Below are 12,145 nucleotides of genomic sequence, written 5' to 3'. Positions count from 1 at the left end.
AAGTCACACAAATACATTCGTCTTTCTCTGAATTCATCGGAGACGTTAATAAAACCGTTTTCCCTGAACGCCCCTCTCCCCTTCTGATCGGTGCCTTGCCGTACCCGCTGAGCTACACAACGCCACAGTTATCTCAAAGGACCTTAAAGGGCAACGCCACCACATTCAGGAACTAACTAACACTGACTGGGTTTGTTCAACCATAAGTGAGTCGTTAGTTTTGTTGAGCTTAAATATTTATTCTTTCTAATGTCACGCGACATGCTAGAATTAGGTTAGCACGTTATTTTGACGAGACAAATCAAAAAGCCAAAGCTCGGTTTAGTCTCACATGACAAAAATAACTTGAGCAAAGACGTGAAGTTTACCCTTTAAGGTGCGCAACGTCCAATAAGAATCCAGAAGTCCAATCGGACGCTCAAGCTGATCTCTGGACCGGACCTCCACCCTGAGACCCCGAGAGGAGCGGCACACGGCTGATCTGAGAACAGCGCTTTATCACGGAGGTTTTTACCCTCGGTGGACGGAGGAATAATTCTGAATAGCATCTAGTGTGTTTGTTCACAAGGAGAGAGAGAGAGAGAGAGAGAGAGAGAGAGAGACACAGGGGGAGAGAGAGAGGGGAGAGAGAGAGAGGGGAGAGAGAGAGAGAGAGGGGAGAGAGAGAGACAGGGGAGAGAGAGGGGAGAGAGAGAGAGACACACACACAGGGGGAGAGAGAGAGGGGAGAGAGAGAGAGAGAGACACAGGGGGAGAGAGGGAGGGGGAGAGAGAGAGAGACACACAGGGGGAGAGAGAGAGACACAGGGGGAGAGAGAGAGGGGAGAGAGAGAGGGGAGAGACAGAGAGAGAGACACGGGGAGAGAGATAGATAGACAGGGGGAGAGAGAGAGGGGAGAGACAGAGAGAGAGACACGGGGAGAGAGATAGATAGACAGGGGGAGAGAGAGAGGGGAGAGAGAGAGAGACATAGGGGGAGAGATAGATAGACAGGGGGAGAGAGAGAGAGAGACAAAGAGAGAGAGAGAGAGAGAGAGAGAGAGACAAAGAGAGAGAGAGAGAGAGAGAGAGAGAGAGAGAAAGGGTAGGACGGCCTCTGTACCAGCCTCTCCGATCGCAGGAGGCCTCAACGCTTCCACACAATCCTCCATTCACTGCTCGCTCGCTCACACACACACACACACACACACACACACACACACACACACACACACACACACACACACACACACACACACACACACACACACACCACACACACACACACACACACACACACACACACACACACACACACACACACACACACACACACACACACACACACACACACTTCAACTTTTATGTGACAAGTGCATGAACAACTATGTATTGTTATACATTAAACTCCTACAGACTAAAGTACATTAACTCAAATACACTTAAATACGAGTTTTCTACTTTATACTTCTGATCCACGACATCTCAGGAGGGAATTATTGCAATTTTTACTCACTCACTTAATTCACTGTGAAGATTCAGAATCAGATTAATAATTCTAAATACAACCAGTATATTATGTGTTATTAATGGTTAGGATAAAACCATTCATGAGCTACACGGCAGTATAATAAATCAATTAGCTCCAACTTCACCGGCCGCAGCACTAAACACATTAGTGAGTCTATGTTTACAATTCATAATCTAATATATATTATTCAGACTTTCCTACATTATTGTAATGGTGTGTTTTTCACATTTTAAGTACAAGATCTCAACACTGTCGTCTCCGACTGGTCCCAGTGGATTAGTGTGTTTGAGTCCCATTGAAAGTGTTAATCTCCATTAAGAAGATTGACTTTCAGCTTTTTGTTCTGAGACAAACACACACACTTAAACACACACACACACACACAGTCAGCCATCCCATGACACTGTGGAAGTCTAAATTAGTGTGTGTATGTGTGTGTGTGTGTGTGTGTGTGTGTGTGTGTGTGTGTGTGTGTGTGTGTGTGTGTGAACTCACTGTCTGAGCAGCTGGCGTCCTTGTTTCCAGCTGAGCTGATGGCTGCTGTTTGGAGGACTGGGAGCCTCACTGTCATTCCCCTCATCTGAGAGAGAGAGAGAGAGAGAGAGAGAGAGAGAGAGAGAGAGAGAGAGAGAGAGAGAGAGAGAGAGAGAGAGAGAGAGAGAGAGAGAGAGAGAGAGAGAGAGAGAGAGAATGACAACATGTTTCTGTCAGGCATCACTAGCAGAGAGCAGAGAGGTGTGTTACCTGAGTCATAACTGGGAGGGATGATCTCTCCCTGGTTCAGCTCCGTGCCGTACTTCGTCTTGTGGTATTTGGCCCTGAGGGAGACACATTGGTTATCACAACGTCCGATATATATTATTAGATATTAGAGCGCCGCTATGCTTTAATTGCACTATAAATGTTTTTTTTTGTACAGAAAAAAAGACAATAATGTTCGACACCAATACACTTTTTTACAGATTTTTTTTTTTTATTGCAACATATATATATATATATTTTTTTTTAAAGATTCAAATAGTTAATAATCGTTCACTTAAAGTGAACTGAATGTTGAAGATTAATGTTGATCTATAATAGCCGTGAACTAAAACCATAAAAATCTATTTTTTAAAAGTTGGATTAAAAAAACAAAACGATTAGCAGCAATGTCCCGATTTGTAATTGATGAACTAATTAATTAATTAAACACCACAAAAGGTCCTTTAACGTGCTGCTGTCCTTAATGAAGTCCGCTATACTTTTCCCACAACACGCCTCTTCACAGCGTCCACACCCGCCAATCAAACACAAAGTCCGTCGCCAGATTAAGTGATTTATTACCAATAATTAAGATAAAGAGGATAAGCTGCTCTGTGAGGCGGAGGATCGACTTTCACACTGATCGTATCCGTCACTTCAACTCCTTTTGAATTCCTCGTCAGATCATCGAGTCCAAAGTAATTTATGTTTTTATTATTATTAAGAGTCTTTGTAGGCGAAATTATTTTATTTTATTTGTAATATAAATAGGTTTAATTTAATTTCTTTTTTACGTTCTATTACTTATGCATTTATCTTTTATTTATTTGTCTTTTTTATCAAGTTTATCAATATAGTTTTTGACATTTAAATCACATGAAACTGATCTGAACTGAGGAAATTATATATATATATATATTTTTAAAAAAAAGAATATAATAAGGGCTTGATTTAGGATTTATGGTTGCATGTGCATACGTGTGTGTGTGTGTGTGTGCATGCACTCACCTCTCCTGTTTGAGGACGTACTCTAGCATCTTGATCCGTCTCACCAGGTCGTTCTTCAGGTTCTCCTGGCCCCGCCTCTCCCCCTGCAGGAAGGCTATCTGAGCCTGGGGGGGGGGGGGGGGGAACAGAGGGAACACGGAGAACGTTCCAAAGATGTAATATTTCATACATGTTTATGTGTATTTTTTTGTCCTGTTCAGTGTATTTTATTTTCCCCAGAGAAAAACACTTGTGTGTGTGTGTGTGTGTGTGTGTAAATTGAGCATCTGTCAATCAGGAGCTTTCTCCTCCGTCAGGCCAGCGGGCCCCAAAGCCTCCTGGGAAATGGAACAAGGCTCGAGCGGTAACTTGTGACCTTGTGAATTACTCTGCGTCTGATCCGTATCAACGTCTCCTCTCGGACGCGACTCAGCGTGGGAACAGACGTCATGTGACCCCGGACTCCAGGTTCAGATACACCCGACGCGTGCGAGGCGCCCCAAAAGGTTTGCGCGGTCTCGACAAACACCCCCCCCCAAAAAAACGAGGCAACGGCGTTTCGTCCTCGAGCGAGTTCACCGAATGCAGAGGCCCAGCTGTTCTCCCAGCTGGGAGCTCTACTGCCTCCTCTTCCTCCTTCCTCTTCCTCCACATGGACAGTTGTTTGTGTGGGCCCGAAAGCATCATAAACCAGGTCAGCCGTTTCATTCAAAACAAAAAAGCACTTTGGTTCATGATCAAAAACACAGAAAACAAGAACACCTGCAGAACGAATGGCGAATTCAATCCGCTAACATTAGCATGGTAACATTAGCATTAGGGGGGGGGGGGGGGGGGAGGAGTCAATGCTGATGCATTTGTCACGCAACGTGCGTACGGTCATCGTTATTTTAACCCAAACGTGATCTATTCCTAAACCTAACTAAGTACTTTTGCTGCGAAAACCTAAACAAAGTATTTGACAACCTTCTTCTAAACCTAACAGAGGTTTTGTTGCCTGAAGTCCGCCTCAAGTGGCCGTTGGAGGAACTGCAGCTTTTGGCTCAGACTCCAAAGTGTCAGAAAATAGTGAATATTTTTTTAGACTTTTCCTCAGAAAACACTCAAACCAGTGAAACAACAAGATCAGTTCACACACAAACTTTCAGAGAAGCAGGTTGGCAGCCTCTAGAGGCCATATCAGCAAAAACAAAGTGAGGACCGGCCTAAATGTCCTCACTTTGCATTTTGGTCCTCACTCCAAAGGTTAAAAACCCTCGATGGTCCTCACTTCGATGGCCATACAACCACACACACACACACACACACTATTTAGAGGCTTCAGTGTGAATTTAGACCTAATTCGATCTGTCAATGCTTTATAAAGTTGAGTCGCCCAACTTTTGTGTGTGTGCTGCAGTGAGATGTTTACAATTATTAGATGCATATAAAAATGAATTTAATATATTATAAAGGGCACCATAAAGTGTTCTATATTTGGTAAATATTGGGATTTATGATGTATTCAGTTTTCAAGAATCGTATCAAATTCTCTATTTTTATTTAAGCCATTTAGAGATAATATCCAGCTTCACTGTTTTCTGCTGGTGTTGGACATATTACATCATTTCACACACACACACACACACACACACACACACACACACACACACACACACACACACACACACACACACACACACACACACACACACACACCACACACACACACACACACACACACACACACACACACACACACACACACACACACACACACACACACACACACACACACACACACACACACACACACACACACACACACGGGGGAGGCGAGCGCTCTGTTTTGGAAACGCTTTCAAGCTCTTGAGCCCAGAGATCAAAAACCTGTCTTTTATAAACTGGTTGTTATATTTAGAATGAGTTATAAATATAAATATTTCCATTGTCAGCACAATGGTCCGTACATTTAACTGTGACAACATACATTTTAAATCAATATCTTAAGTAATAAATGCTTCTTTGATTGCTGTTCATATTACGGTGTATTTCCGTTATCAGTACAATGTACAGTAACTTAATGTATTTTTTTTACAAGAAATACATGCATGCATTTAAAAAAAAAAATATATATATATATTAAAGAAAAAGGTTTGTGTGGGAGTCTTCTCACGATTAAAGATTTGACTGAAGCATCCGAGCGTCGTGTTTCAGCGGCAGCCAGTAAGACGCTTCGCGGAGGCAGGAAAACTAATCGATAGCAGAGGCGACGAGGCCTTCCACCGGTTTCCCATTAAATTCGCCTTTGATGACCTTGAACGGCTCTTCTTCTCTCGATTTTAGGGTCGCGTTGCTTTCATTTATTTGTTCACGCGCCGGTCTTCCACTCCGGTGACTCAGTGAATCTGTTAAACGGGTCGGAAAGAACATTCTGCTCGTCGTGCTCTCTGCGCATCTGAAATCCCAGGATGTGAAATCCCATCAGAGCGGGACACAGCGCACGGTCCAACAATCAAAATCGAAATTATTAATAATGTCTACGCCAGAGGGGCCATGATTTAAAATGTTTTTTTATTGTGTTTTCAGCAGAGAAGAAACTTAAGTGTTCGTGTCACTTTGTGGCCAATGTCGTAAGTAAGTGTACGCCCCCGTTTCACCGAGGAGCACTTTACTCAAAATCAAATTTTTTGTTATGAGCTTTGGTTCAAACGCAATTTTCTTTCTTTTTTTTTTTTTTTTTTTTTTTAAAACAGGTGGCAAACCTCCAGTTCTGGTTTAGTGTTTTTATTTGAACTTCCTCGCGGTTTAAAAAGCGGGTGTAGGAGTTCAGTTTCAGAGGAGGAAGCATCGGTCAGAGAGGGCAACGTCTCAGGGGTGCCTTCAGTCTAAATGCAGGGCAAACTGGGTAACCCACTTGTTAAGAATTCCCATCAGCCCTTTCTTCTTTTTTAGAACGAGTCGGTGCTCCACATCGGATCACAGAAATACCAAACGGACCGCTCTGATTCGACAGGATGGAACTTGCTCGCTTTATGGTCCATTTGGTCTAAATGTGACTCGTAATCCAAGTTCAAAGCTCCTTCTACGCTGGTTTAACTCGTCAGACCTGCAGGTTGCCGACTGATTGGATCGAGCGGAAGTCCAGAATTCCCTTTTTTTAGCTCCGTGTTTGGTCTCCACCATCTCTGCTGCAGAGCAGGTGGTGTACAGTGGCTTTTTATTTATAGGGGTTTCCTCTCGTAACAACACTGAGAGCAGCGAGAGTGAACCAGAACTCTGTAAAGCTGAATAACGTCGTCATTTCAAAAATCTGAAATATATTGAATATAGCTGCTTTAAGGGAAAAGATGGCATTAAAAAAAAAAAAAAAAAAGTTTAAACTCAAAAAGGTTTACTTCCTGTTGCTTAAACTCTTTGAAAGGCTGTACATGGGTGATTATGCTATTGCATCATCATAAAAGTCATAAGACGGTAAAGGATGAGAGCTATTGATGCGTTCGTTGATTGACAGCGAGACGGACCGATCGATTCTTAACTTAAAAGTGAGCGTGACGCCGGAGCTCTCCGACGTCTCCTTCATGCCGATGTCTATTCTTAGAGGAACCACTTTCCAGTAGTTCATTCCTGTATGAAAATCAATATCCACTTCTGTGCATTCCCAACACCACAAACCCTCCGGGGGAGCTGCTGTGGACGGCTTCGCTGCCGCGGTCGACGTCAGCCGAGCATCCATCCAACAATTTAAAAAAAGGGTACCAACCACTATCAACTCATGCCATCAATCAATCAATCAATCAATCAATCAGCGTTTAATGGAAAGGGAGGTGCTTCCAGGCAGAGTGCCAAGCACATTTTATTGTGGCCAAATGCTGGAATTACAATCAGGTCGGTAACGTGACGCCAGTGGTCCCAAAATGACTTTCTCCACATAGACGTCAATGGGAAAAGCGATTTTTTATTATTATTGCCGAATCAACTTCCCAGTACGAAACATTTGTGTAGCACTTATTTAAACAAGTTGTAAAAAAAAATGCACCGTCAGCCGAAAGGCAAAGTGGTTTTCTTTCCTCCGAGGGCTTGGAGGCGGGGCTTAATTTATGGGCCCATCGTTGAGGGAAATCGTGGGTAATTTTTTCCGAACTCGCTAGTCGAAAACTTTTGCGCGCCGCTGAGCGACGTTCGTGAGAATGAACGGGGCGCCGCCTCCGATGCTCGTACTACCGCTCTCTTTGTACATCCACGGTAGCGTGTAAGCCCCGCCCACTTTTCAACAGGCCAATCAAATCAACGCAAAAAGGATTCGATTCAAATTCCTCAATCTAAAGAACACAATTGGGGAATTGGTAAGCAGCGATGAGCTGCAGTAAATGGGCTGAAACATGTTAAAAAAAAAAAACAACATTGGTGAAAGCTACACGACGAAAACAAAAAGGTCAAACTGTGTCTTTTCATCCAAAAAAACAACATAATACGCCCGCTGACGCCGTATTAATGCTGCAGCAATATTTTTTTTGGGACACAAAGAGGAGTCCTGTGTTTGGGGGATTTCCCGACGCTTAAATCTGGAGCAGCGAGGGGATTATTCCTCGGAGATGAAGGGGGATGGAGAGATGAGAGGGTGAAGGGGAGGATAAGCTAAGAGGATAAGGGGGGGGGGGGGGGGGGGGGGGGGTGCTGTCTGAGTCTCTATGGGAAAAGCTTTCATGAGGATTGTCCGCTTGCTTGGGGTTCATCAAAAAATCAGCATCTCTCTGAAAAACCATGTAAGCTCCATGGAGTGTTTGAGGCCGTCATGACACGGTTTGTCCACCAGAGGGCAGCGACAAGCTTCCTCTGTGCTCTCGTCACATTTTTTTAGGAAAACCTGGAACAAAAGTGTTGATTTTACTTTTAAAGTAAAATGAGTTTTTGATGTATTTCCTTTTTACAATCAACACTAGAAATGATCCCTCTTAATTCAACTGTTTTTTTCCTTCTTTTTCACAGTTATTTAAAAAAGAAGTCTCAACATGATATCCAGCTTAAAAAAAAAAAAAAAAAAAAGGTCGGACTGTATCGATATTTAAGCATCAATAAAAAAACACGGCTGACTCATTTAATTTAGTGGGACTTCGGTCATTAAATCTTTATTTCACACCATGTATTTCACGTCCCATCATCGCCTACCAGCGGCACTCATCCTCAACATTTTCTTTTGCAGCGGCCTTTGAGAACCCCCCCCCCCCCCCCCCCCCAAATGGGACTGGGTATCGTTGTCGGGGACGACCAAGTCCAGAAGGAGGATGAACACTAGAGCTTCCTCAATAGAATCCGCCCTCAGCTCGTTACAGTTACAAGCTCACATCCCCCAAAATCTTCCCCTCTCTTTGTTTCTGTTTTGCAAAATATATATTTTTTTTTAATAATTTAAAAAAGGGAGTCTTGGCACATCCCGAGCTTCCCAAGGTTTCACAACGGAGGTGAAGAGACGGATGGGAGGAGGGGAGAGGGGTAAACCAGACAGAGGAGGAGGTCTTTTGATGCGATGCCCAGAGGGAGGGGGATCAGGCGAGATTGGGGAAGGCAAAGGGGGCGGGGCTTTGAGATGGACGGGAATAGCGCGCGACGAAGGCCCCCCCCCCCCCCCCTGGGCAGCGGCATGCGTGAGCTCCTCTGAAGCTGACAAGACTTTAATTAGAACAACATGAAGGCTTCAAGAGCAGAGCTGAGGAGGAAGAGGAGGAGGAGGAAGGAGCCGAACAAAGAAAGACCTTGCTGTGTTCATTTGTTAAAGCTGCATCCTCTCTACTGACCACCAGGGGGCGAGTCTTCTGGTTGTATAGAAGTCTATGCTTCATGTGTTAAAGCTGCATTCTCTCTCCTGACCACCAGGGGGGCGACTCCTCTGGTTGTATAGAAGTCTATGCTTCACGTGTTAAAGCTGCATCCTCTCTACTGACCACCAGGGGGGCAACTCCTCTGGTTGTATAGAAGTCTATGCTTCATGTGTTAAAGCTGCATCCTCTCTACTGACCACCAGGGGGCAACTCCTCTGGTTGTATAGAAGTCTATGCTTCATGTGTTAAAGCTGCATCCTCTCTACTGACCACCAAGAGGCAACTCCTCTGGTTGTATAGAAGTCTATACTTCACGTTTTAAAGCTGCATTCTCTCTCCTGACCACCAGGGGGCGACTACTCTGGTTGTATAGAAGTCTATGCTTCACGTGTTAAAGCTGCATTCTCTCTCCTGACCACCAGGGGGGCGACTCCTCTGGTTGTATAGAAGTCTATGCTTCATGTGTTTAAAGCTGCATCCTCTCTACTGACCACCAGGGGGTGACTCCTCTGGTTGTATAGAAGTCTATGCTTCATGTGTTACATTATTACATTACATTACATGTCATTTAGCTGACGCTTTTATCCAAAGCGACTTACAATAAGTGCATTAAACCGTGAGTCCAAACTCAGAACAACAAGAATCAAGCAAGTACAATTTCTTCAATAAAGTTAAACTACAAAGTACTATCCGTAAGTGCCATTTAAGTGCTACTGAAGTGCTATCGGTAAGGGACATTTAAGTACTACTACGGCATTTAAGTGCTACCTATTCAAGGTATAGTCGAAAGAGATGTGTTTTTAGTTTGCGCCGGAAGATGTAGAGACTTGCTGCTGTCCTGATGTCAATGGGAAGCTCGTTCCACCAATGAGGAGCCAGCACAGCAAACAGTCGTGATTTAGCTCGGAGTGAAGGAGCTACAAGCCGATTGGCAGAAGCCGAGCGAAGTGAACAAGCTGGGGTGTAACGGTTTGACCATGTCCTGGATGTAGACTGGACCCGATCTGTTCGCAGCACGGTACGCAAGTACCAATGTTTTGAAGCGGATGCGGGCGGGCCACCGGTAACCAGTGAAGGTCGCGGAGGAGCGGAGTAGTGTGGGTAAAATTCGGTCGGTTGAAAACCAGTCGAGCAGCTGCATTCTGGATGAGCTGTAGAGGTCGAATGGCATTAGCAGGTAGACCTGCCAAGAGGGAGTTGCAATAGTCCAGCCGTGAGATGACCAGAGCCTGGACCAGAACCTGTGCCGCCTTCTGAGTGAGAAGAGGTCGTATTCTCCTGATGTTGTACAGCATGTACCTACAGGAGCGTGTTATTGCGGCAATGGTTGGCAGTCAGGGAGAGTTGACTGTCGAGCGTCACTCCGAGGTTCCTGGCAGTCGGAGTCGGAACCAGCACTGAGTTGTTGAAGTTAATAGTTAGGGTCGTGGGTGGGAGAGCCTTTCCTGGAAGGAGGAGAAGTTCAGTCTTGTCCGGGTTAATTTTCAGGTGGTGTGCGGACATCCACTGAGAGATGTCGGTCAGACAGGCAGAGATTCGTGCTGCTACCCGTGCTTCAGATTGGGGAAACGAGAGGATCAGTTGGGTGTCGTCAGCATAGCTGTGGTAGGTGAAGCCATGCGAGCGAATGACAGAGCCAAGAGAGTTGGTGTACAGAGAGAAGAGAAGAGGACCAAGGACTGAACCCTGAGGGACCCCAGTAGTCAGAGGCCAAGGCTCAGACACAGATCCTCTCCAGGTTACCCGATAGAGCGGTCGGTGAGGTAGGATGAGAAGAGTGAGAGCAGAGCCTGAGATACCCAGGTCCTGGAGGGAGGACAAGAGGATCTGGTGGTTCACTGTGTCAAAGGCAGCGGAAAGGTCTAGAAGGATGAGGACAGAGAGGCTGCTCTAGCAGTGTGAAGCTGCTCAGAGACAGCAAGGAGGGCAGTCTCTGTTGAGTGGCCTGTCTTGAATCCAGACTGGTGGGGGTCTAGAAGGTTGTTACAGTGAAGAAAGGAGGAGACTTGGTTAAAGATAGCTCGCTCTAGAGTTTTGGAGAGGAAGGGAAGGAGAGAGACAGGTCTGTAGTTGTTGACTTCAGATGGGTCGAGAGTGGGTTTCTTCAGGAGAGGGTTGACTCTTGCCTCCGTCAGAGAGTTGGGGAAACAGCCTCTCTGCTGCATCCTCTCTATCCTGACCACCAGGGGGGCGACTCCTCTGGTTGTATAACCAGAGTCCTCGGTCCTCTCGGCTGTCGGGTCCTCGACCTCGTTTCAATTAACTCGGCCGGTAGAGATGAAACCAGGAGGACGATCAAGGCAGCGAGTTTGAGGCTTTCTCTCTCCGTGGAAAAGTAAGCAGAGAAAGTATGTAAAGTATGTCAGAAATGTGGAGACGCCTGTGAGAGCGACTCGGACGGATTACGTCTGATCGGGAGGTTTGAGGAGGGAGGGGTCGTGTTCCCCTCTGCTGCTGGAGGTTATTTAACGTTCAAATATATATATATATATATATAAATAAAAGAATATATATATATATATATATATATATATAGATATATATATATAAAAGAAAATGTATATATATATTAAAATATATATATAAAATAAATATATATATATATATATATATATATATAAAATATATTTAAAAGAAAATGTATATATATATATTAAAAAAAATATATATATATATATATAAAAATAAATATATACAAATATGCTGGAGCAGTGGAGGTGTCTGGGTTCTCTTCAGTCACACGAGGCTCCACAATGAGAGGGTGCTGGACAACGAGTGCGTAATGGAGCATTATTCGGGCTCGTCGGTGCATGAGACTTGTGAGTTCTGACCCCCGAGTGGGCTCAAAATCCCAACGCCACACAATGCCATTAACATGGGTGGCCATTTTTCTTCTATAGTTTCCATTTTCTTTGAGTATCAGTTTCCTTCATTGTTGCGACAAAGTGCCTTTTATAATAACCATAAAGTGTTGTAGCAGGAATCCTCTACTCATCTGCAGCCTGAAAAACAATACTGAATACATTGAATGCTCAAGGGCAGCTCTCTGTAAGAATGATTTACCTTGTTATGATGGAAACAAATTACAGTATATATATATATATATATT

General features: G+C 44.4%; 2 protein-coding genes across 4 annotated transcripts in view; both read right to left on the bottom strand.

The window, feature by feature from the left end:
- Positions 1-12,145, bottom strand: part of LOC117732764 (E3 ubiquitin-protein ligase TRIM21-like) — a 299,335-nt gene that overhangs the window by 154,791 nt on the left and 132,399 nt on the right. The gene's annotated exons all lie outside the window — the stretch shown is intronic.
- The window catches only part of LOC117732533 (striatin-like), a 39,294-nt gene that overhangs the window by 17,592 nt on the left and 9,557 nt on the right, over positions 1-12,145 (bottom strand). For all 3 annotated transcript variants that reach the window (XM_034535559.1, XM_034535541.1, XM_034535550.1), the window contains exons 2-4: positions 3,260-3,363; positions 2,255-2,328; positions 2,006-2,090 (exon numbers count right to left, since the gene is read on the bottom strand). In XM_034535559.1, coding sequence (XP_034391450.1) covers positions 2,006-2,090; positions 2,255-2,328; positions 3,260-3,363 — 263 coding nt within the window. The remainder of the gene's footprint in view (positions 1-2,005; positions 2,091-2,254; positions 2,329-3,259; positions 3,364-12,145) is intronic.

This window comes from Cyclopterus lumpus, chromosome 1, assembly GCF_009769545.1.
Source record: "Cyclopterus lumpus isolate fCycLum1 chromosome 1, fCycLum1.pri, whole genome shotgun sequence".
Taxonomy (NCBI): Eukaryota; Metazoa; Chordata; class Actinopteri; order Perciformes; family Cyclopteridae; genus Cyclopterus; species Cyclopterus lumpus.
This window is presented reverse-complemented; position numbering and strand designations above follow the sequence as displayed.